The sequence below is a fragment of the Gracilinanus agilis genome, chromosome 2 (genome assembly GCF_016433145.1).
Source record: "Gracilinanus agilis isolate LMUSP501 chromosome 2, AgileGrace, whole genome shotgun sequence".
In the NCBI taxonomy this organism is placed as follows: Eukaryota; Metazoa; Chordata; class Mammalia; order Didelphimorphia; family Didelphidae; genus Gracilinanus; species Gracilinanus agilis.
In genome coordinates this window covers 286,149,055-286,175,262 of record NC_058131.1, presented here as the reverse complement: position 1 = coordinate 286,175,262, position 26,208 = coordinate 286,149,055, and the positions used below count along the sequence as shown (strand labels likewise).

Below are 26,208 nucleotides of genomic sequence, written 5' to 3'. Positions count from 1 at the left end.
ATCTTGTTTGTACATAGCTGTTTGTATGCTGTATCCCCCATTAAACTGTGAGCTGAGATCAGGGATGTCATTTTTTTTTTGGATCCCCAGCACAGTGCCTGGCATGAAACAAGTGCTTCAAAACTGTTTCTTAAAGGGCAGCTGGGTGGCTCAGTGGATAAAGTCAGGCCTGAAGAGGGAGGTCCTAGGTTCAAATCTGGCCTCAGACATTTCCTAGCTGTGTGACCCTGAGCAAGTCACTTAACCCCCACTGTCTAGCCCTTACCACTTTTCTGCCTTGGAACCAACACACAGTATTGATTCTAAGATGGAAAGTAAGGGTTTAAAAAAAATTGCTTCATGATCAACTACTACTCTGGGATGATGGAGAGTGCTTTCATCCTGCAGGCTTTAACAGCAAAAAAAAATATTTCCCAAGTGCTCTCTATGCATGAGGCATTATACCAGATAACTCAAAAATGACCAATGCTTGCCTGAGAAGTTTGAAAAAAGTGGTGACAAACTGGAATGGAGCCTTGACAGCAGCCACTGTACCCTCTACTTCTAGGAAATGGGCCAGAGCCTGAACACCTACCACAAAGCCAAAAGGAGAAGCTCCCATTTTTTTTTTTTAAGTTGCCTGTCTGCGCCAGCCTATATAAGATTCCTAACCAAGCCTCCTAACTTCTCTGTGTCAGCAAAAAAGACAAACTTCTGACCCTGCTGACTCTAAACTGGCATATTATAAGCTGGATACTGCCTATGAATCAGCTTAAAAGAGACACTAAAAATAGTTGGTCCTATTACCAAAGACAGGTGAGAATTTCAGAGGGCAGATACAGAAGCATCGAGGGCTGGTGAAAAAGTGGAAAGAGCACATGTTGGATCTAAAGACAGCGGGCGTGGGTTTGAAACTCAGCTCTGCTACTACCACACACTAGTCACCTTACCTCTTGGGTCTTGATTTCCTACTCTGTGAAATGAGGGGGTTGAATTAGATGGTCTCAAAGGTCTTGTCTATCTCTAAATCCTCTATTTCTATGCAGATAACTCCCAAATCATCTCTCTGTCCCTTTCTCTGTCTCTCTCTTCGTCCGCCTGTCTCTCTGTCTCTCTCTTCGTCTGCCTGTCTGTCTCTCTGAGTGCGTCCGTCCGTCTGCCTGTCTGTCTCTCTGAGTGCGTCCGTCCGTCTGCCTGTCTGTCTCTCTGAGTGCGTCCGTCCGTCTGTGTCTCTCTCTGCTTCTGTCCGTCTGTCTGTCTGTGTCTCTCTCTGCTTCTGTCCGTCTGTTTCTCTCTCTGTGCCTCTGCCGACTCTGTCTCTGTCTGTCTCTCTCCCCCTTCCTTCTCCCTTCTTCTCTCTCTTCTCCCTCTCTTTCTCACTCCCTTCCTTCCTCCAATCTCTCCTCAGTCCTTAGCTCTGTTTGGCTGCTGAATATCTACACTGCCTGTTTTAGCCACAGCATAAACTGAAACTGTCTAAACCTGTACTCACCAGCCCTTCCCACACCTGCCCCTTCTCTTTCTTCTGTTTCTTTCAATGGCACCTCCCAGCCTTCCAGACTTGTAACCTTGCAGTCCTCTTCCCACTCTCTCACCCCACACATTCAATCGGTTGCCAAGAGTTTGTCATTTCTGTCATCACAACCGCTTTGATAGCTGGCCCCTTCTCTTGAGGGAGGTTCATTAGAATAGCCTCCTCTCCCATTTCCCTGCCTCCAGTCTTACCCAAAGTAATATTCCTAATGCCACACCATGATCGGGCCACTCCTCCATTCACATGACCTGTTGCTTATCAACTAAATTAGAAATTCTCATCCTTGGCATTCTCCGTCCTCTACAGTTTGGCTTCAAGCTATTCTTCGAGTCGTCCCCTCACACTCACATTTCATATATCCTGTTTTCTTGCCAACTCTACTACTCTCCAACCCCTGTTCTCATTCTCTCCTTACCCATCTCCATGCAATTACTAACATCTTCCATGCCTAGAATGGACACCCTATCTCCATATGTTAAAATGCCTTCCTTTGGGGTCAAATCAGATACCATCTCCTCCTCCCTGAAGCCTTCCCTGATACCCCTAGATGAAAGATAGCTTTCTCTCCTCAAATTTTTCACATTACTTAGTATCATCTGTTTCATTCTCTATTGGATGGAGACAAAGATCCTTGTCCTCCTTCCCCGCTCTCTACTAGACTGTAAGTCCCTTGACATCAAAGCCTGTGTTGTGTCTGTATTTGTATCCCCAGGACCTCACATTTAAGAGATGTCTGTTGAAATGAAATCACATCATTTTAGAGATAGAAATAACTTCAGTGACCTAGTCCAACACCTGCATTTTGCAGATGGGGAAACTGAGGTTTAGAAAGGAGAAGTGACTGAGACAGTCTCACATTGATATAGTAGTAAAAGGCTTGAATTGGAACCCAGGCCTCCCAACTTCCAGTCTGCTACTCTGTCCACTGTGCCAGGAATCAAACTACTTCTGTGTTCAGATAAGCTAAGATATAAAAAGGGGAAGTAATTTGCCCAAGGTAGGCTCCTAGCACAACCAACCACTCTGATTAAAAAGTTGACCCTGGGGGAGGCCATAGGTTGAGTATTGAGCATGATATGAGGTTTTGAGGACCCTCTAAGGTTTCATCTAGAAATATAAAAATCTACCATGTCTTCCCCCAAGACAGAAATGCTATAGTTTGATCCAAATTCCAGGCAACAAAATATGACTCTCTGGGGTCCAATAGAAAGAAGCATAAAGTGCTTTATATCCCAACCTCAGAGGCAGACAGGCCTATGGTGGGCTACACGGATAACTAGCTTTAGAAGGATCTCCGTGAAATGGAGAGCAACCCCCAGCCCAGAGTGGAGGTGGGGAGTTGAAAGAGGCCCACGAGAAAAGCCAAAGTTCTTTTTGACTTACAGTTTTTTGCTCCTCTTCTGAGAGGCCTCAGCACCATCGTCACAGCTTGCCTCAGCCCCGCTCAGCTAGGAAAAGATGAAGAGGTTTGGTTTACATCAAGGTTATCAACTAGGACTGAGGAAGCCCAGGGGGTCCAGTAACGTGGCAGCCCCCTCACCTGGAGGGCTCCCTCCCCAGTTCTGGGCCCATGGGGAATCAAGGGGCCCGGGACAAGTTTGGGGAATAAAAAAATGGGAGGGGGGGAGTAGGGAACAATCTTCAGCAGACAGACTGCTATCCCCAGCCCAGACAGTACTCCTGGCTGAGGAGGAGGGCTCTGGCTTCTGATTTGCCACACCAGAAGAGGCAGAGTGTTGGCTTGGCCCAAGATGGCAAAGCAAGGGCTGACTTCAAGGAAGGGTCTTCAATACCCTTCCTATTTGTCATTGCTTTGGTCATCCTTAAGACTCTGACCTTAATGGGGTTTTTTCCTTTTTTTTCCTTAGAATATTTTCCCCATGGTTACATGATTCATGATCATCCCTCCTCCCATTCTTTCCTCCCTCCTGAAGCCGCCAAGCAGATCCACTGGGTTATACATGTATGGTTATTCTGACCTTAACGATAATGTTATGTGTATGTTAATGACAGAAGCAGGGACTAGCACCGGAGGCCTATCTCAATGTCTAATGCTATAACCATTCAACAACAGTACTTGGCTATTTCCTTCACCATTAAATTCATGATAGTTGCCCCTGCCCTACCCAACTAGCAGCATCCTGCCCGCCTCAATCAGTTTATAGGATCGCAGGATCATTGATCTAAAATTGGAAGATACCAGGTTTGGCAATTGGATGGTTCAGTGGATTGAGAGCCAGGCGTAGAGACAGGGGGTCCTGGGTTCAAATCTGGCCTCAGACACTTCCCAGCTGTGTGACCCTGGGCAAGTTACTTGACCCTCATTGCCTAGCCCTTACCACTCTTCTGCCTTGGAACTAATACATAGTATTGATTTTAAGATGGAAGGTGAGGGGTTTTTTTAAATAAAATAAATTTAAATTAAATAAAATTGGAAGGTACCTTTGGGGATCATCAAGTCCCCTTATTTTCCAGATAGGAAAGCGAGAGTCAAAAAGGGTATCTGATTTGCTCATGGTCACACAGGCAGCAAGGACTCTCACTCCAAATTTGGTTTTCCCCCCACTCCCGCACATGTCTCCTTCCAGCCAATTTCAGAGTCCTGGCACGGGTCCTAACTATCCTATCTATTCCTACCTTCGCTCTGGTGCCTGTGGCTTCTGTTCCTCCTTTCTCTCTATACAATGTTCTCTGCCCTCCTTTCTACCCAAACAAACCCTCCCCAGCCCTCCTTTCAGGGCTTGCCCAGGCCGGGTGCCCTCTCTAGAGCCCTCTCTGACAACCACACCATTTCTCCCTTCTGTGATCTCTTACAGCACTTACAGGCTGTACCGCATTTGATCAGATTCCCTCCTGGGCTGCTCTGGAATTATAAAAACAATTAGTCTTATTATCTCTTCAACTGGACTGGAAGCTTTTGTAAGGCAGGAATTGTGTTTTCTTGTGCTTCCCACAGCTCGGGCGCTTGGTGAACATGCTCGTGGATTGGCTTCTGGGATGGGTTCCTATGCCAAGTTGGCTTGCCAATGAGGTAGGCTGCTATTTTATCACAGAACCCGGTTGTGTGGGTTGTTGCGTTTTCCTTCGCTTTCTGAAAGAAGTAACTACACACAGACACTCCACTTGTGGTCATGGCCTTCTTTTGGAATAAGTTGGCCCCCACCTTCCTATACCAGTCTCTCCCCCGGGCGACCCCCGCCCGTGGGAACAAGGGCCTCTGGCCCCTCAGCCTGGCGCTGGGCTTCCTTCCATTCTAACCTTAAGTTTCCGCAGTTTATCAGCCCTGCACAATGGTACTCCTGGGCCCCTCCCACTCCCTCCTCCCTCCACAGGACGGGGGAAATCAAAGCAGTTCAAACATGGGAAGAAACTTCCTTCCATTGTTGGGCTGGACTTGTCTTGACTCTGGTGTCTGCTGGGATGGGTCGGACCCCAGCACTACCAGCCCTTCCCCACGCAGACCCTCGAGGACTCCTGCGGCTGGCCTTCAGGGAAGAGGCCCAACTCGTGGAATTACAGTCATAGAAAGTCAGAAGTGGAAAAGCTCTTAGAGATTCTTCTAGAAGAGGACACCGAGGCCCTGAGGACAGAAGGCTACTTGCTCTCCAAGGCTGTGCAGCAAGTTTCAGTGCTCAGTACAGTAAAGTGCACGTGGTGTATATAGAGTTAATGCATTTTTGAAGTTATTCATAGTTCAGACGACATGAACCCAGAGCACCCAACTCCCAAACAAATTATCTTTTTCTTCACAAAATGGGCCTGACGAGCTCCAGAAATCATGGCAGATTGGGGGGAGGCAATAAGGGGAAGCACTCTTAAGAAGAAGAAAAAAACATCTATTACTCTATTTATTTTACAGGAAGGTAAACTGAGGCACCATGCATAGGAGGCATTTGCCTAGGGATTAACCCAGCAATCCTGATTCTCAATTCAATTCAGCATCAAATTGAAGTGACTGGATTAATTTTCTCCAAATACCCCGACTCAGCTTCATGAAAAGGTTTTGGCAATAAGAACAGTCCATCTCACCCTACCTCTTTGTCCTTGCTCCAGCACCATCGCTGAAGGCACAGAGTGAAGCCTGGGTCAGGGTTGTAAGCTTCCTGAGGGCAAAAACCCAAGACTAGCAGAGCCAAAGGGAGGCAGGTACAGAATCCATCGAGGCCCGAGGAACGACTTTCATCCTTAGACTCAGGTGGACTCAGCACAATTCAATGGCTCTTACCTTTCAGGCCTGGCAATGGATTTTCTTTTTTTAAACTCTTACCTTCTTTCTTAGTATCAATTCCAAGACAGAAAATCCAAATTTGAACCCAGGTCTTCCTGATTGTAAGCCTGGTACTCTAACCACTGTGCTACCAAGCTGCCTGACAACAGACTTTCCTTGGAGCTGGGATATTATGGTGTCTGACTGGCTTAGTTAAACTGCCATTAAAAACAAAATCACTTGAAGATTCATTGGTTTCACTTGACAAGGACAGGAGCTAAAGCCTAGGCTTTACCGGGCACAGCCGTGATCTCTAACAGAGAAGTAGCAGATATCTAGACAAGGCAAATAAAGGCCAGGAAAAAAGATAAGCTGCAAAGAAGGGGTGACAGGGAGAACATAGTATATGGTGAAAATCAGAGTGAATCCGTCCTAGGACCTAAATTTAAAACTATGAGGAGCAGCTAGTTGGATCAGTGGTTAGAGAGTCAGACCAGGAGATGGGAAGGCCTACTACTCTTCTGCCTTGGAACCTATACTTAGTATCGATTCTAAGACAGAAGAGTAAAGGATTAAAAAAGTAAAAATAAAAAAAATCTAGGACCACTCTTCCAATGACTACCTGTGAGGCCTTAGGCATGTTATTTCCCAATCCAGGTCTTGTTTCTTCATGAGTAAAATAAGAAGACGGGATAAAATACTTAGGTCTTCTAATAGACATGTGTCTCTTTATAAGTCTATATCTAATCTAGATGGCACTCTGAGACACCTAGGAGGCAAGGGAGAGCTCAGAACCTGGAGATTGGGAGACATGGGTCCCTAGATGCTCTTGGGCTCTTTTGGGGGATGAGCCACACCTTTAGAGCTAAAACCATGCAAAGCTGAATGAGCACCTACACAGAAGACTCTCTCCCCCCATGATCCCTACAGCTGGGAAATGAAAACCAGGATCACCCCCAGAAACTGATTGCATTGAAAAGAAATCCTAGGCTTGTGCTGAGATGGTGTGAAACCAAGATTTTATGGAGGAGATTCAGTGCGCCTTTGCTCAGCCCTCCCTCCACTTCAAAGTATTTATCCTAGGGAAGGCTTGTACCAGCTCAGGACAACATTCCATTTAGCCACAAGCCAGGCTTCTAATATTACAACACAGATTATCATCTCTAGACACACATAAGCCTCATTTGTGCCTTATTCCAGCCACACAGGCCACGTAGGATACTGTGCTGCCTCCATCTCCACATATTCTTAAATTGTAATGGCCCAGCATTGTCAGTAATGGGTGTTTACCAAGTAGCCATGATGTTTATCAGCCTGGACACAGCTCAGAACATGCCGAAGGCCTGGAGCTCTACCCCCAACATCTGCTGATATTCCAAAGGGAAACAGGATCTAAAAAGAAAATGCTGGGGGGAGGAGGCAACTGGGTAACTCAGTGGATGGAGAGCCAGGCCTAGAGACAGAAAGGTCCTCGGTTCAAGTCTGGCCTCAGACACTTCCTAGCTATGTGATCTGGGCAAACCAATAATACACTATTGATTCTAAGACAGAAGGTAAGAGTTTAAGAAAAAATACTTTTTAAATAAATAAATAAAAAGAAAATGTCCTTTGTAGGGTGGGTTATTTTTTCTACCCAATTCCCTCTGAGAGGAGATAGGGGGATAATGTGGTATGGAAGAAAGAGCGCTGGAGGCAGGCCCAGCTACTTAGCCCTAGATTCTGGGCAAAGCACTTAGCCTCAGTTTCCTCATTCACTAACCTTGTGCTATCTACACTTCACAGTATGGTTGTGAAAATCAAATGAAAAGTAGGTATATGAAACACTCTGTAGGGTATGAAGTCCTAGACTAATAATTGTTGTTACTAACATGCCCCAGGAGTGGATGTTGATAAAGTTCATTCTTAGAGGCAGATTGTTATACTGGACTTGGGTTTGGAAGGACCCAAGTTGAAACATTGGTTTAGACACTTCCTAGTTACATGACCCTGGGCAAGTCATTCAATTTCTTTTGGCCCCAGTTTCTTCATCTGCATGATGGAAATAATTATAGCTTCTAACTCAAAAAGCTGTCATGAGGATCAAATCAGAAATTATTGCTTTGCAGACCTTGAAGTACTACATAAGTTTTAGCTAATTTTAGCTTCTCTGGAGACAGCTAGGCAGCACAATGGGTAGAGAACTAGCTGGAGTTGGGATCCTGAGATCAAATCTGCCCTCTGACACTTTCTAGCTGTGTTCCCTGGGCAAGTCACTTAACCTCAACTGCCTAGCCCTTGCTATTTTTCTGATACTAAGACAGAAGGTAAAGATGGAAAAAAGAAAAGTAACTTCTCTGACTTTCTTCAAGACTCAGCTCAAATTCTACTTTCTGCAGAAAGCCTTTCTAGGTTCTTCCTGTCTCCTCCTGCCCTCTTCCCTTGGAGATTACCTTCCATTTACTGTGTATAGCTCTTGTATGCACAGAATTATTTCCATGTTTTCCTCCTATTATAATGTGAGCCTGGGGAGGGCAGAGTCAATATTTTCATTTTTCTTTCTGTCCAGCAGTCAACACACACAGTATCTGATCATGGTAGGCACAGAACAAATGTTTGTTGACTCACTGATAATAAGTCATTATTATTAAGTTATTGTTGTTGTTTATAATAACAATCTAGACTGCACTTCTACTCAAGGGAGGATCTCCTGATGAAGGACAATATGTGGAAGAGAGATCATTTGAAAGGAGAATATTGATATATGTAGAATTTTTTCTCTGCATAGGAAAGAGCAGGTCTAGGAAATTTTCTTTGGTTGAAAGTCAAAGAGAACTAACTTCTGTAGGTATTTGGACATAAAGGAAGGAAGGACCAGGAGAATCAGGAAACTGGAATTTTATCCCTGGCTCGTTCCCTAACTTACTTTGTGTTCATTTCCTTGAATGAATCAATTACTCCCTGCTCCAATCTTTGGGTCACAGTTTCCTCCTCTTCAACACAAAGGGGCTGGGATGGGATGATTTCTAAGGTCCCTTTCACCTCCAACATTCTAAAGTTCTAAGATAATCAGGTTGCTTACTTCTTGACTAAAGTCATGTAAACTGAAGAAATAGGACTCCATTTTTGAAGGAAATGGAGGGAAGGAAGGAGGGACAGAGGGACGGAGGGGAATATTTTAATGTATGAATCCCTCTGAAGGAGGGCATACCTATTTGCCACTTAAAATTGGCAAACAGCCTCTGAGCAAGGCTCACTCAAAGGCAGGTCTTAGATCTGGAAAACTAGTACTAAAGGCTAGGATCTCTGGACATAGATGGAAGAAAATGACCAAAGCCCTGATCAGGAGCTATGGTTGGGGCTTCTCTCCACCAGAGGGCAGGGGTGAGAAATCTAACATGATCCTAGCCCACTGAAACTTTTCCTCCCATCACTGCTCCTGTTAAGGAGTTTTCAATGTTCTGATGCTTCGATTTCATTGAAAATCCAACATATCCTTGGGCCCACATGTTTTAGTGATTCATTTAAGCATGGACCCCACCCACCCCAAGGCTGGGTTCTAACCTTAACTGTCCAATTCAATTCAACAAGCATATTTTTAAATGCCTGGTATGTGAAAGTTGCTCTGCTAGTCCCTGACCAGCCCCTGTATGACTCAAGGTAAGTGTCTGACCCCCTCTGGGCATCAGCTGTCCTACTCATTAGAGAGGGGTGACCTCTCTGCTCTCAGGCAAGTCAGAAAGACATATTGGTACATGTTTCAGGGCCAATGCATCGCTCTGTTTTGCTAGCTTTCCATCTTTGTTTATGAAGAAGGGACAAGACGGTGTCACTGGGAAGTGTCAATAAAATGTGGATTTAAATTTTTCAAAATAAATAAATTGGCCTGAAGCTTAGGGTGCACAGGATGGAGTTTCTTCATTCCTTTACATCTAACCTGACTATAAAACCTAAGCCTCAAAGTCTCCTAAAGAAATTATTCCTTGAGACAAGGATGACCAGAAAGAGCTCTCTCTTCCTCCATCACCAGCTTCAAGTTCAATTTCCTCAGCCTGCAAATCAAGGTCCCACCCTACCTCTCTAGCCTAATCTCCTTATGTGAACCCTTTGCTCCAGCCAAAGTCTACTCACCATCCTCTTAAACACATTTTGTAGATTCCTGCCTCTGTTCCTCCATTCACATTATTTCTAGTCCTACCTGTCCTTCAAGATCCTGGTCACTTCCCTCAAGAAACTTTCTCAAACCACTCTAAGCCATAGAGATTCAAGGGCTATCACCTTCCTCTGAATGTTTACAGTGTTCTATACCAGACATTTGGAATTTAGCATCTGCTGCCTTGTTACATCTCCCATGTTGTCATATGGTTGGTTATTTAATTTTGTATGAGTGTGTTTCATTTGCTTAACTAAGTTATAAACTCCACACATGAAAGCAAGGGCTATTGTTTTATACTTCTGTATAAACTCCACCTCTCCTGGTCTCTAGGCTGGAACCTCTTCCTCGGAGTCTTCATCTAAGACACCTTCCTGCTCTATCCCTTCTGTCTCTAAGCTCTGGTTGAAGGTGGGGTCCAGGTGTGCCTCAGGGTATCACAGAGGGCTGCTTGTCAGCTAAGGGAGGGGCCTTCGAGCACTTCCCCTAGAGGCGAGTCTCTGGCAGGAGGCCCAGGTTCTTCAGGTGCCCCATTAGCCACCCCCTCAGCAGGCAGGGGCATCTTCCAGTGTGTGTGGCCTCCCTTGCAAGTGCCTCCCCTTGAGATAGGTTGTTCCCAGGAGGTCCATGTTCCTCAACAAGGTTTCTAATCCTGTGTGAATTTGGGTAAGTCACTTAAACTTTTTGTGCCTCAGTTTCTTCCTGTATAAAATGAGATTGGAGCAGATCTGATGGACAAGATCCCTTCCAGATCTAAACCTCCATTTCAATAGTGAAAGCCCTCCCTAACACATGCTCAGCAAAGCCTCCAGCCCAGGTCCTGGATGTCCTCCCCACCCCACCCAATCAGGAGGCATTTTCACTTACCTTTCTATGTCCTGTAAAGAAGAGAGAGAGATGGTGCATGGAGCCCCCATTCCGGGCCAGCTCCTTCTTCACGGTCCTGGGGGAGCCCAGGGTCCAGCCACTTTTCTTGCCCTCCGCATCAGAGCAATTGAGGGTGGTATCTGAGGTGAAGCAGTGGCTCTTGGTCTCCTGCAGGAGGCTGCCCTCGCTGTGGGTACGGCGCCGCAGGGAGCTCTGCACCGTCAGCATGAACGCCCCTTCCGTACCTGACGATTCAATCATGCTGCACCGCTTTGCCTCGTTGTGTTCCAGGTAGCTGTCATCACTTTCATCATCCTCTTCCTCATATCCTTCCTCACCCTCTACTTCTTCCTCCTCTTCTTCAGCATCTTCATCGAGGGTACCATCCTGCTCTATCCCTTCAGCCCCTAAGCTCTGGCTGAACATGGGATCTAGGCGGACCTCGGGGATCACAAAGGGCTGCTTGTCAGTTAAGGCAGGGGCCTTCGAGCCTGGACCCTCTTCTGTGGGTACTTCCCCTTGAGGACAGTCTCTGGTAGGAGGCTCAGGTTCTTCAGGTGCCCCATTGGTCACCCCTTCAGCAGTCAGGGGCACCTCAAGGTTCGTGGCCTCTTCTGCAAGTGCCTCCCCTTGGGATGGGTTGTTCTCAGGAAGACTTTGTTCTTCAGATGCCTCGTTGGCCACCCCTTCAGCAGGCAGGGGCATCTCCAGGCTTGTGGCCTCCCCTGCAAATACCTCCTTTTGGGAAGGGTTGCTCTCAAGAGGCCCTGGTTCCTCAGGTGCCCCACTAGCCACCCCCTCAGTAGAAGAGGGTACTTCCTCCTCAGAAGGCATCTTTCTTCTTTCATCCACGTCTGTCTCAAGCATCTGAAAGAAAAAAAAAAAAGATGAGGCCAAAGAAACATGTTGTGTAAAGGTCTCAAAAGTCTTGATTCACATACTTGGGGCTGATGGTCATAGGACCATAGGATTTTTAACTGAAAGAGATTTTTCAAAGATTATCCAGACCTTCACTTTCCAGATGAGGAAATGGAGATAGAGATTTGTCTGTATCATAAAAGTATTAAGTAGCAAAGCTGGAATTTGAATTCAAGTCTTCTAGCAGTTCAAATGAAAAATTCCTCACCTGGTACTTCCAACCTGCCCACATCCTAAATGACAACCAGTTACCTGATAATTGATTTCCTATCCTTTGAAGAGGCCCCAGATATCTAGAGAACCCTGAGGAGGCAAAAACCTAGAGGTCAAGACAAGAAACCAAAGCTAGACCCACAGAGACAAAGGACCTGCCTAATCTAAGCCAGGAAGCTTTTCAGATTCTTTTTCCTGAGCAAGATTAAATAACCAAAGATTTAGCGCTCAAAGACTACTCCGGTGCATCCACCCATCACACGTGGCAGATTCCAACTGAGCCTTGCAGAGCACGGTGGCATTGCCTTTGCATGAGACAGCAGAGAAGGAACAAGAAATGGTAAATTAAAGGATATACTAGGCCAGCACTAACATCTGGGGAGATGTTACCATACCAGACCCATAGGTGAACAAAGAGGGGCCAGCATGTTAATTTTACATCTGCCCTCTGTACACCAGTTCCCACGGTCAACAAACCAGGGAGACCAATTCTACTTCCCTAAAACCTGAGGTTTTTTGCCTAACCCCAGGAACATAAAGAGACAGGGCTGTTCAGATGGGGTCTTTCTATACCCTTAGTCATATCTGGACCAGAGCTTGAAGACACTAGAATAATGCCTTTCCTGCTCAATCCTTGCTGAGAGCTGGGGCCAGGGTGGGAGTTGGGGAAGGTCTGGAATCTCACCTGGATAAACAATGGCCAAAACACTGACCAGCAAGAAAAATTCAAACTGGCTTCTGAATGAAGCCAGAGAGGTCCACTCTACCCTGCTTCTCCACTCTAACACTGTCTCCTTGAGAATTGTGAGCCACTTACTTTTATGAGAGGATCCTGTCCGAGGCCTGGGATGACAATCGTAAGGATGCCACTGAGCTCTCTAAACTGGAAGAGGAGAGGGGGTTTGGGGGCACGGCTCTGAGCAGTCTCTCTCCATCCTCTGCTCAGACACACTCTGCACTAGGCCCCTGAGAAGTTCTTGGGATTTCAGCATTGCGGTTTAGAGGAAAAGGCAATGCAGCAGGAGTAAGGAAGTCTGAGTTCTAAATCCCAGTGCTACTAATTTACTGATTACACAGGATTTTGTGAAAACCTAATGAGATCCTCTTAAATAATACTCACGAAGGCACTTTGGACAGAAGGAAACTTTCTGAGGCCAAATGCAGAGCCAGGAAAATTCATCGAACCTCTTCCCCCACAGCTAAATCCCACCAAATTCCTGAGAACTAGAGTCTCTGATCTAGCTCCTCCTCTCCTCTCCATTTCACTCTGCCCTCCCTCCTCAGTTCACCTCCCCCCCCCCAGCCCTCCAACACACACACACACACACACACACACACACTCACCCTGAGCAGTGCCCATTCTTGGAAATGAAGGGTTGGACTTCAACTCTGCAGGGCTGCTCCCTGACACATTGAATAAGGGATCTGAGGCAGCGGCAGAGCTGAGGCATTCCTGTCCTCTCTTACATATGACTGAGAGGCTGCTGCTCACTGAGAAGCAACCTCATCACTTCCAGGTTTCAAATCCTGGCTTGCCATCCCACCCTCCAAAAGGGTTCATCAGCAAAACAATCTCCACTCTCGAAGACAACTCTCTACCTGCTTCACTGTGCTCAGCAGAAAAAAAGAATGGTAAACAGCCAGGCGGTTCTCATCCATAGCCAGTGTCACCACCAAGGCCCAGCACCCCCAGGTCTGGCTCTCCAGGGAAGTGACTAGCTTCCAATTTCCCCTTTTCTGGTATGGCCTAGGGTGGAGTTGGGGGCCAGGGGGGCAGGAGTGGCCCTGGCCTACCCTGCTTGGTGATTCCTTTGCCAACGCCCGGGTGGGCAGGGGGGCTGGAGAACACAGTGACAGGCCCAAAACCAGAAATGCAAGTCAGGCAGCTCAGACCATTCCCACTGGCAGATTAGAGCAAAAACAAACAATGTCAAAAAGGGGAAGTTACTTCCTAATCGCCCCAACCTCCAGCAAGAGGGCAGGTTCTCCTTGGTTTCACCAGGGAGGATTTCTATGAGAGATTTCCTAGCCAAAGGGCCTGTTTAAGAATCACAGGATGGTAGAATGAGAAGTCACCCAAGATCAAGCACCTCATTATTTTAGATGAAGCTAAGAACCAGGGAGAGAGAAAATGACTTGCTCAAGGTAACTCTCTCCCCTCTAGCACACCACAGGGTCACTGGTTTCCTCTCCCCTCTCATTACTGGCCTACCTTTTCAGCTACAGGAACATTGGAGTTTTTACCTGGAAGTTTCATGCTGCCAGAAGGGCACCTCACCAGAAGACCAGAGGACAACCACTTGGCCCAAGATTGGAAACCCCTGATTTTTTCCAAGGGTCTAGAGAAGGACAACATGATACTGGCAGAGCTTCCCTTCTCTGATTGCTTCAATCTGGAGCTAGCAGTTGCTGACTTCATGCCAATTCTGGCTGAAAGGAGACCTAGAAGCCACTCAGTCTAAAGCCTAGCTCTCTACATTCCCAAGCCAGGGCTCTTTCTACTGCACCAGATTGCCTTCTTCTACATATGTACTTATGAACCTCAGAGAAATCCTAGAGGAAAGAGAACAGGCTGAGATAACATTTACCTAGGTTCCAAGCACTTTCAAAAGGATCACAAATAACTCCACTTACCCCTGAAAAGGTCCTAGGGCCTCTCGATTCACTCCTCAAGGGTAATTCTTCCCTCTGAGGCCTCTAGAAAGCCTAGCTGCTCCTGCCTGGCAAGAAGCTGGGCAGAAAGCATCCCCAGGCTCAGCTCAGCTGGGCATACCATTCCTCTACTGATCCTTGAGCAGAGGATTTGAGAGCCCAACAAGGAAGTCAACCATACTGGTTTTTTAAGAAACTGGGTTGTGCCTTCCTGTCTATTCTAAGCCTAGGGTTTTCAGAGACATGATCCTTCTCTCTAGAAATCCTTCCAAGAGGATTTCTAGATCTCTTCCATCTTTTAACTTGGCTTAGCTGTAGCTTTATTTAATTCTTCCCAGTGCCCACATCAGATAACAGGGGAGCAGGAAATGAACCAGTCTCTTTAAAGGAGGCTCAGTTTAGTATTTCATTAAATCCCCTCCCAAATTCAATCCAGGGTTTTAGGGCTGCTGTAAAAGGAGTAGCAGATAGGAAGCCCAAAGCTTCTAAGGAACTGCCATTTACCTTTTGACTTGCCCATACTACAAGAGGAGTAGCAGGATCTGGCTTTCTGAAAGGCTGCTTGAGGCCCTGGGACATTATACTGGAACATGGCTGGAGGTTGGGGCAGAGGAAACAATAGCAGGAGGATGACTTCTTGGCTTAAAAGCTGTGACTAGGTAGAATTATTAGCTTCTTCAGAGACGGGGGAAATCATAAAAGGATGGGTTCTTAGAGATCCTGGTGAGGTCATTTCTAGATTACACATTCCTTAAGGGAAAGCTCTGTTTTTCTAACCCAAAAAACACCTGATACCTGTTTAGGAACACTATTTGTAAGTGATCAGTAAATCCTGACCATAATGAATGAATAATTGAAGATTTGAAAAGGCAGAACCCTTCCAGCAAGTTTGGACCCAAGGTTTCCAAACTTAATTTGTTGTGATGAACAAGCAAACAAACAAAAAACAACTAAGAGCTAGGAAAGCTGGTTGTGAGGTTGAAAAATTAGTTGTGATAGCACAGAACAACTAGAAGCAAGTTCACTTCTTCATCCCCTCAGGCATTGCCTCCTCTTCTCTAAAAGAGGATTGAACAATGTGAAAGGAACAATCTTCTCAGCTCCTACATTCCAAGTCTGCAATGACCAAGATGGGATTCCAATACCTGAATGGTTTGGGAAGGCCATTTCTAGAGCTTTTCACAAACAGACTACCCAGATTCTAGTGTGTTTAACCTCGATTTTTTAGAAGAAAGCCCTGGAGCCTGGAGGCTTTGCCAACAGCACTTATGTCATCATAAAGCAAAAAGCTCCCATAGCCTCACATTTGAGAAAGGACTCAAATATGGCACAGGAACACTGACCAACTCAAATGTGCCCAAGGGAATCAGGCTCCTAGGGAGAAATAGGACAACTCTTCTTTTTCACATAGTTCCAAATTTTGTACTTCACACCTGCCTCCAGGAAGCAGAGAGTGTTTTATTTTAAACCCTTAGTATTGAGTCTTAGACTCAATACTAATTATCTAGTAGATAGATCTAATCTACTATCTGTCTAAACTATCTAAGTATCAATTCTAAAGCAGAAGAGCAGGAAGGGCTAGGCAATTGGGGTTAAGTAACTTGCCCAAGGTCATATAGGTAGGAAATATCTGAAGTCAAATTTGAACCCAAGATCTCCTGTCTGTAGGCCTGGCTCTCTATCTGCTGAGCCACGTAACTGCTCCAACAGAGAGTATAAAAAATTTTCACCTAAAAAAAAAAATTTACTAGGAATATCCCGTGGCAGTAAATATATAAGAAGTTCCAAAAGCCACACTTTCTTATTTCAGTATTAAGATCTCTCCCTATATTGCATCAGTAGCGTGTGCCCTTTACTCACCTGACCTGACCTCCTGAGTTTTAGAACCCTTACCTCCCCTTACCTCAGACTTGGCTGTTTCTCCTACTCTGTTTACCCTTGTATTGGGTGCTCATCACTTCTTGTCACTATAGATTTCCCTGGCCATTGTTTTGATTGCCCAGCATCTAGACTACTGGCTCAGAGTCTTAAGCTCTGGTTGGCTTCCTTCATGTCCCAGGCATTATCTGGTTCTCCCAGTCCCAGTACCTAACTTGATGTGCAACACTGAACTACAGCAGATTAACCCTCTCAGTCTGAGGCAGGAACTTCCAGGATCCTAGAGGTGGGATTTACCCACCCATATTCTCTTGCTTCCACTAAAACCCTCAAGGGAAGCCATGACATTACTGTCAAGATCAATTTTCCAAAATAAGGTCACAGAGTAACAACTGGCTTTTTCTCAGAATAAAAGCAGTAATAGTCTACATTTGCAAAACACTTAAGAGTCTCCAAAATACTCTCCTCACATGAACGCCATTAAGTAGGTAGTTTAAGTATTATCATTCTTGTGTTAGATGGGAGAAAGCCAGGGCTTAGCCAGGGGCACAGAGAGTATTTTCTGCCACACCAGGACTAGAATCCTGATTCCCAGTCTACAACACTGAAAAAAAAAATCCTTCAGGATCCTTTCCTGAAAGACTCTTCTATAATATTTCTACAAAGTAGCAGGGAGGTGATCCTAATTCCCCTTTGCTCCCTTTCCATACCCATTTGGGATTCCCCTACATAGAATGACAAAGGCATTGCAAAACTACAGATCTTATAAACTTAGGGGAATTTCTCAGTGCCAAATGCCCAGAATGCACTCTTACTGACTCCTTGCCAAAGGTAAACTTTGATCTCCTCTCAGATTCCCTCCAAACATCAGGGCAGGGAGTGGGTCAAGAGCTCCCTTTGGTCAGGTTTACACTTAAAGATCTGAGGTCTATCATGATGCCCAGGCCATTCAAGAAGGAGTATACCGACAACATCAAAACACAAGAGGTAGGAAATTAGAGTAGGTAGGCAAGAGTAATGTGACTATTACTGCCACTGACCAAGATGAGGTGGCGACCCTCTCTTTCACTTACTCACACCCTTCCTTTATAAATAAAACCCCAGTGAAGAAGCACTCAGCAGAGATGACGATCCAGCAAATTTTCTATGTATTTGGAGAAAAATACCACTACCTTCTGCTTCTCTGAAGTGTTTAAGGAGCTCAAATCGTGGCAATCATAAGGGGGAAATGGATGCATTGGGCAAGGGAGAAGGGACTTGCCCAAGACCCTATCTAAAGAGTGTGGTAATTCCAGAATAAGTAAACTCAAACAGAAGATTTTCTGAGGAAGGGAAATCTACTTCCATTTTTCTTCCCCTCCTTTAGGCGACTCATTGACTGAAACCAGAAGAGAGGGAATGTTACTTATGAAGGGGCCTCAATGGAAGGCAAGCAGCAGGAGCCCCTACCTCAAGAGCGTTCCCGAGGGGCTGGTCTTGTAAATTCACGGCTGATGCGTGGTCTCGCTGCACACTGTCAGTCCCACGCTTAGTACCTGCCCTCAGAGGGCCAGACATTATTGGCAACCACAGCCACCAAGCAGAAACCTTCCCTGTAGTCCTGGGGAACAGGAAGCAGAAGTACTAACGATGGCCTTTTGACTCCAGGAAAGCAGAAGCAAATGAACTTATGTACCTTCAAGGCAAGGGCTGAAACTCCTCCCCCTCCAGGTGGCTAAATACCAGCATTACTCCAGATCATCAAGGGGAGTGGGAAAGGGCTGTGGAGAGCCCCGTACTATAATCACCTCCAGCCCTCACTCCTCACTCCACAGAGCCAGTCGTGTGAAGGAGAGACAGGAAGGAGGTATATTGGGAGCATGGGCTTAAAGCTTGGTCAGCAGGAGCTAGAGAAGCCTCCGGATTGGGGGAAATGTTTGGGCCACAGTGAGGCAGTGTGGTGCAGTGGAAAGTGGGCTGGTTTTGTCACTGGGGGGCCCAAGTTAAAAGCCTGGCTTTACCACTTACTATCAGTGGCACCTTACACTAGTCAATCCATCTTTTTTTTGCCTCAATCTCCTCATCTATAAAATAAGGGGGATGAATTTAATGACATTTTAGCTCCCTCCTAACTTTAAGTCTCTGGTCTTGTGATCCTGGATGATGCAGGAAATAAACTAAAACAGGGCTAATCCCTGCCTTCAAGAAGCCTAAAGTCAAGTAGAAGAGACAAGAAAGAGGCCCATCATCACTAGAATGTGACAGGGGCTTAGGAGAGGCATCTGGATGGAAAGATTCAAAGGAGGTTTTATGAAGCACTCTCCTAACATCTCTACTGACCCATTATATAAGCATTCCTGCTTCCTTCATCTGGAGACAGCGGAGCCTCCTGCCCTGCAGCCCCAAACTGAAAGGGCTCATTGGTTAGAAACCCCACTGGTCACTTGCCGTTTCTCCATTCTGCTTTAGACTCTCTGTCCCCTGGCCATTCCACTACCCCCAAATGCAAAGCCAGCACAAAGCATGTATGGAGAAGGCAAAGTTAAAAGTTGCTTTTCGGCACCCTCCCATCCTTTATTCTCACATCAGAGTCATGGAAGGACCCATAGAACAAAGAATATCACAGCACAAAATGTTGGAGGAGGTGAGAGACCTCACAGATCTGCTTCAACACTCTCATCTTACAGACCAAGAAACTGAGGTCCAGAGGGAGAAATGTTTCACTCAGTGACAAAAAGCTAATCAGCAAGAGAATGTGATCTAGAATTCAGGGCTTCTACCCGTCAGGCAAATGTAATAGCTGCTGAGATTCTTCTAAGACTCATCATTCAAAGAAATAACTCTTCTTAATGGAGAGTAAATTAATTGTGGCAATGAACTCCTGGTGTGGTTAACTCTCTCAGCTGATAAAGATCAGCAACTCATCTATACCTGAGAGGGTCAGAGGGTTGCCCACAATCCCACAACCAGAATGTGTGAGAGGCAAGACTTGAATTCAGGTCTTCCTGGTTCTGAAGGCAGCCCTCTCACTGTTGTGTAAGATTCTCTTAACTATGGCTGGTTAGTGACAGTCCTAAAGATAAAAACTTAAGACCTAATTTATGAATAGTTCCTACCACCCAAACCACTATTGTATAAATCAGAAGTTCCCAACCTAAGATCCAAGGGGATCCATGAATTTGGATGGAAGGGGTGAGAAATTACATCTCTATTTTCACTAACCTTTTGTTTCCCTTGAGAGTTTGTATTTTATTTTATGTATTTAAAAATATTATTGGGGCAGCTAGGTAACTCAAGGGATAGAGCACCAGACCTGGAGACAGGAGGTCTTGGGTTCAAATATGGCCTCAGTCACTTCCTAGCTATGTGACCTTGGATAAGTCACTTAACCACCATGGCCTAGCTCTTGCCACTTTTCTATCTTAGAATTGCTACTAAGACAGAAAGTGAGGTTTTTTTTAAATAAATAAAAATATTATTCTGAGAAGTGATCCATAGGCTTCACCAGACAGCCAGAGGGGTCCATGACACAAGAAAGGTTAACGAGCCTTCTCCTCAGTGCTGCTGCAAAGCTGCCTTGGATCAGGATTCTACAGCTAGTTTTTTCTCTCAAGATTTGGGCTCCATATGGCTCACAGTCGGTATTAATACTATTTCAACTACATTTTGGGTTAAATGGATCTTTGTAGACTGAAACATGTACCAGTGTTTCTTTTTTCTTTTTTTAAACCCTTACCTTCCATCTTGGAGTCAATACTGAGTATTGGCTCCAAAGCAGAAGAGTGGTAAGAGCTAGGCAGTGGGGGTTAAATGACTTGTCTAGGGTCAGCCCAAGACCTCCCATCTCCAGGATTGGCTCTCTATCCACTGAGCCACCCAGCTGCCCCCTTTACTAAAGGAAAATAAGCTCTGAGATGGAAACAGTTCATTTACAAAGGAACTTTTGGACTATAACCTGTATTCAAAGTGAATGTCAAAGGAGGGAAGACTCTGAAGTTGTGTGCCAGGCAACATGCAAGGTCAGTCTCAGGGAGAAGGGAAGATTGCCATGGGAAGGACTTTAATGACATCTGGACAAGATAAATTGTGCTCTCCTCCCATGCATACATTCCAAATGGTCCAGCACCCTCTACTGTTACAGGAAATCTCCTCTGAACTCTGTTAGGGAGTTCTTATGTCCCCAAAGGCCCTGGGCACATGGCTTGAATCCTTTGCCACTCCCTGAATGGAAATTGTCCTAGGACTAGGCCCAGTGCAGCTGTAATCTGCCAGCAAAGAAGAGTTCTTTTCTTTGGAGAAGCTGGGTCTGGGGAACAAGGCAAGCAGCTAGCTCACCCAGACCCAACCCCAGGGAGAGGCGCCAGCCTCTCCCAACTCACTGGGACTGAGCTGTAAACAAGCTTGTTTATTCCTGGGAGGAATAATAGCTTTCTCTGGAGTGATGACATCTTAGAAACAGCATAGCTTCACAAACAACAACAAACCTCTCGCCACTTGGGCTTTCTCATACGAGCCGGAGAAGGATTTCCAAGGAGAACTATTTGGCAGGCTCCAAGGACCTAAAATGAAGAGACTAAAAACTCGTTCTTGGATCTGTACAAATAAGACTTTTATCTGCAACAGGTACCACGTTGTCCACCCACATCACTACGATGAGAGAAACAGGAGAGAATTTGTAGTAAATTTTGACACTCATAGACTATTCAAGCTGAAAAGAATTTGAGAATATGGAATATAGTCAACAGGGATCTTAGAAAGCATCTAGTCCAATTGTCTTATTTTGTAGATAAGGAAACTGAGACTAAGGGAGATGAAGTAACTTTTTAAAAAGTTAATTTTTTCTAAAAACCCTTACCTTCCAATACTTTGTATTGGTCCCAAGGCAGAAAGAAGAGTGGTAAGGGCTAGGCAAGGTGGGGTGGGGTTGGGAGGTTGTTAAATGATCTACCCAAGGTTATGCAACTAGGAAGTATCTAAGGCCAAATTTGAACTCAGGACTTCCTGTTTCCAGGCCTGGCTCTCTACTGAGCCACTTGGCCACCCCCCAAATAGCTAATTTTTTTAAATCCTCATTTTACCCTATGTGGTAGCTATCTTCCTCAAGAAATTGTCCTCTATCCTTCCCACCTTTCACGAGAAATTCCTAGAAAAAAAGCTGAGTATCCTGATTGCCCATTTCTTTTCTTCTCCCTTGTAATAGGACTTCTAACTTCATTGCCCAAATGAAAGCATTCTCTCTAGATTGACTCAAAATCTTTTAACTGCAAAATCCAATAGCATTTTCCCGGCCCTCAGACTTCTTGACTTTTCTGCAGCCATTGATAGTATGGGTCATTTCCTCTTTGGGAAATCTCTCAGTTTTTGTGACATTGTTCTTCTCTCTTTGTTCTCTTATCTGTCTACCTGCAACTCAGTTTCCTTTGGTGGACCATCATCCATTCCCCCCCCAGCCCTAAGTGTGGATAGATGTCAGGGCTCTCTCTTGAACTCTTTCTCTTCTTTCTCTAAACTCTCTGACTTAGTGGTCTTATCAGCTCCCACAGATTCAATTGCCATCTCTCTACAAATGACTCCCAGATCTATATATCCAGCCTCAGTCTTTCTCCTGAACTCTGGTCCCACATTACCAACTACCTATTGGACAGTTACAACTAAAAATCCCACAGACATCTCAAATTAAATGCCCAAAATAGAACTCATGATCTGTCTCACAAAACCAACTCTTATTCCCTCTTTCCTAACATCCTTATTTCTGTGGAGACAGGAAGCATCCTTCCTAATACAGTGAAGTCAGAAAGACCTGAGTTCAAATCTAGTCTCCAACACTTCCTAGCTATGTGATCCTGGGCAAATCATTTAACCCCCGTTTGCCTCAGTTTCCTTAACTGAAAAGATGGGGATAAGAGTCCTTACATTACAAGATTGTTGTGGGAATCAAATGAGATATTTGTAAAAATATTTAGCATGGGGTCTGACACAGTACAGATACAATATAAATGCATATTCCACCATCACCCCCCATCACTTAGGTTTCGCAACTCAGTCTTCTCACCTTTCCCTCAACCCCCACATCCAATCAGTTGCCACACCTCATTGATTTCCCCTCCTACCTCTCACATCCATTCTCATTTCTCCATTCATGTGGCCAGCATCCTGGTCCAAGCCCTTGCCACCATTGCAAGAACTTCCTATTCCTCCAATCCATCGTCCATTCAGCTGCTAAGGTACTATTCCCAAGGCACAGATCTAGGATTATTCTGCATTCTTCCTCTTCCTACCCTGTCAGTCCAGCCAAACCAGCCTCCTTGCTATTCCTCAATTCACCATTCCATCTCCAATATTGAACACTCTGTGCCTAATGCCAACATTTACCAAATGTCTATTGATTGATAATTTGCACAGCTGAGATTCAAGTGTCCCTACTCCCAGGCCAGGATTTTTTCTACTCTACCCCACCATTTCTACTTCAGAGACCAATCACCTTTCCCAGAAAAAAACCAGGCATCTACTTATCACTTACCCTCATCTCCCCTATGATGGACAGACTAGAACTGAGTTTTGAAGGGAATTCGAGATTCTGAGAGCCTGAGGTAAAAAGAGAATTCCATTCTAGGCATGAGATACAAAGGCTTAGACCAGTGATTACCAAAGTGGGTGCTACCGCCCGCTGGTGGGTCCTGCAGCGATCCAGCAGAGCAGTGATGGCCACAGGTGCATTTATCTTTCCTATTAATTGCTATTAAAATTTTTAAAAATTTAATTTCCAGGGGGCTAAATAATATTTTTTTCTGGAGAGGGGGCGATAGGCCAAAAAAGTTTGGGAACCACTGGCTTAGACAAAGGAGATAGAGCCAAGGGTTCAGGATTAGCGGGGACAAGGAAAGAAAGTCATTGATGACAATCCTGAAATGGTAGACTTAGAGATAGATTAGAAATGGTTTCAGACATCTGTACAACCCAGTGGAATTGCTTGTCAGCTCTGGGTGTGGGGAGGGAAGAGGGGAGAGAAAGAAAATGAATCATATAAACATGGAAAAATATTTAAAAATAAATTAAAAAAAAAAAAAGAAATGTTTTTAAAGGGGGAGCTAAATGGCTCAGTGGGTAGAGAGCCAGGCCTAGAGACCAAAGGGCCTGGTTCAAATCTGGCTTCAGATGCTTCCTAGCTGTGAAACCCCAGACAAGTCATTTAATTCCCACTGTCTAGCGCTTACTGCTCTTCTGCCTTAGAATTTATCAGTTCTAAGACAGAAGATAAAGGTTTAAAAAAAAAAAAAAAGGAAAGAATGCTAACTCTGTAGTCAGACAACCTATATTTAAATCTCAGGGTCCCATTTACCACTAGGCAAGTTACTCCATGTCTCTAGATCTCAGTTACCTTAACTGCAAAATGTTTTCACTGGGTTATTGTAAGGAAACAACTTTGTAAACCTTACAGAACTATGGGAGGGCACCCAATTTTCATCTGAAGCCAGGCTTCTTTTCTCTAGGACTCAGTTTCCTTATTAGTAAAACAAAGGAGATGAAAAATCCCTCAAGTCCCTTCCAACTCCGACAGTCTATCTTAAGGAGCATTGTTACTGATGTTCTCTGATGGAAGAAGCAAGAGGTGAAAAATTCTCAGCTTCTGGAAGGTACAGCCGAGAGAATCTGCAACTGGGCACTCCAGGAAGCCAATTTCCCTCTGCCCCCTGCCTTTCCACTTCACGTCCCTAGCCAAAACCATTAACTGACAAATGCCACTCAGGGGCTCTCCTCACAAAACACTAAGCAGGGTGGAGGTTTCCCACTTCATATCAACATTCATCAGCCCCAGTGGAATGCTCTCACCGCGGGAGCTGTGGCAGGGGCAAAGGCTTCAGTCAGTCAACATAAGCATATAGAAAGCACTCACTCTGTGCCAGGCACTGTGCTACGTGCTAGAGATGCAGCCGTAAGCAAAAGCGAGAGTGTGTCCACAAAAAGCTTAGGTTCCAGTGAGGACAAAGACACATTGCCCGGAGATGAATAGATTCTGAGTGGGGAAGACACTATGTCTGACATCCCTTTGAGGGCTGGGAACAGAGTGGCTAGCCCGGGCCGGGCCGCCCGAGGGAGATAACAAGATGAGTTACTAACAAAGAACATTCACTCCTTCGGCCAGACTCCAAGAAACCACACAGGCATACCAACATATTTTCATGTGTTAAAAACTCCTCACAGAAGGGGCAGTGAGATAGCTCAGTGGAAAGAACACCAGGCCTAGAATTGGGAGGACCTGGGTTCAAATCTGACACTTCAGGAACAGCATGTGGGCAGAGCACCTGATCTCGACCGCCTAGCCCTTGCTACTCTCTGTCTTAGAAATGATAATAAAGGATTTGTAAAAAACTACTCTTCATAGAAGCAAGACTAACATATTCTCTGCAGGAGGCCCTCTTCCATCCCCCCACCATGAAGAACCTGAATTTCTCAGCTCCCAGCTCCCTTTCCTGCCTAAAAATGGCTCCCCTCCTTCTGTAAATAATTATGATAGAAAGCTTGCTCTGGGTGGGATTATGTAGACACTTGGGTTCTGAAATCTCTGTTTCCTGCAGGAACATGCTCTCCTTAAAAGTCTAAAGCCAACAACTGCCTCCAGTTAGGAGGAGACCCATCAAGTATCAACAGGGCCAATCCAGATGGCCAGAGGACTGGCTGGCCACGTCTCAAAAGCTGCCCCACATCTGGGCAATTCTCTCTGCCGTCACTTGGCAAGGGAAACCTATGAGAACAGGGAGGAGAGCTGTTCTAACCCTCGGCACAACTCGAGTCAAATGTGAACTTTTAGGATGCCTGGAAAATTAACTAGCACCAGGCCCAGTGAGACAAATGTTTCTCTGACTTTTCAGACCCTTGAGGAGCTGGGGCTTGACTTGTAATCATTTTCTTTTTCTTTGTAGAGGACAGGCACCGGACCATGGAGAAAGGAAGTCATCCCTGTCAGCCTGATCTTGCAACAGCTTGATGAAATTTATTCTTTGGCCTCTTTCCTCTTTCCAGGGTCCCCGAGTCTGCATAACTTAGGTGAGACAGCCCCACCCCTTGCAGAACCCAGTCTGGAGCAGCCCTTACGAATGCCAGTCTCTGAGAGATGAAACAGAAAGAGAGCCGAGAGAGCCGTCTTGGAAGTGGGTTTGAGGAGGATCTGGCACATTTCCTAAGTGGCCCTGAGTACAGAGTGCAGAACAAGCTGCCCTCAACCGTAACACTTCACAAGTGGCTCATTATACATTTCAACAGAAGCAAAGCCTCCCGTTTAAAGCCCATAGTTCAGTCAAGTCATCACATATATTCACATTCACATACTTAAAATTGCCTAATCTCTGAAGTCTTTATGCCCTTAAAACAAAGAGTTGTAACAGTTTGAAATCAGCGACCAAAAGCATCACGGATGAAACCACAAATACTCTTATTTACTGCCAGCTGGATCCCAACTTTCCATTCAAAGCTGCTGCTTTTAACCAAAATAAACCTATTTGCTAGGTTGCTTCCTACAGCCACCAAGCCCCAGGTCACAGGACAGATTTCCCACCCATTCTGACTCCTTTCCTCCCCAAATAAAAATTACATGCCTGGCAGTAACTCAGAGGCAGGGTTCAGAAAGCCAGGGGAGACTAAAACAGAATCCCAGGTTCCCCAGAGCTTTAATCCCTTTTTCCTCCTCTTCGTCCTCTTCTCCCATATTCTCATTCTCTCATTCTGTCTCTCTCCTTCTCCCTGCCTCCGTCTCTCTGTCTCTCTTCTCTTCTCTTCTCTTCTCTTCTCTTCTCTTCTCTTCTCTTCTCTTCTCTTCTCTTCTCTTCTCTTCTCTTCTCTTCTCTTCTCTTCTCT

At 45.4% G+C, this 26,208-nt stretch overlaps 1 protein-coding gene across 2 annotated transcripts in view; it reads right to left on the bottom strand.

Moving 5' to 3' along the window:
* RGS3 (regulator of G protein signaling 3) overlaps window positions 1-26,208 on the bottom strand; it is a 212,021-nt gene that overhangs the window by 17,957 nt on the left and 167,856 nt on the right. Inside the window, exons 18-19 of one of the 2 annotated variants that reach the window (XM_044664086.1) lie at window positions 10,717-11,583; window positions 2,897-2,961 (exon numbers count right to left, since the gene is read on the bottom strand). In XM_044664086.1, coding sequence (XP_044520021.1) covers window positions 2,897-2,961; window positions 10,717-11,583 — 932 coding nt within the window. The remainder of the gene's footprint in view (window positions 1-2,896; window positions 2,962-10,716; window positions 11,584-26,208) is intronic. The other variant, XM_044664087.1, reaches the window with a different exon arrangement.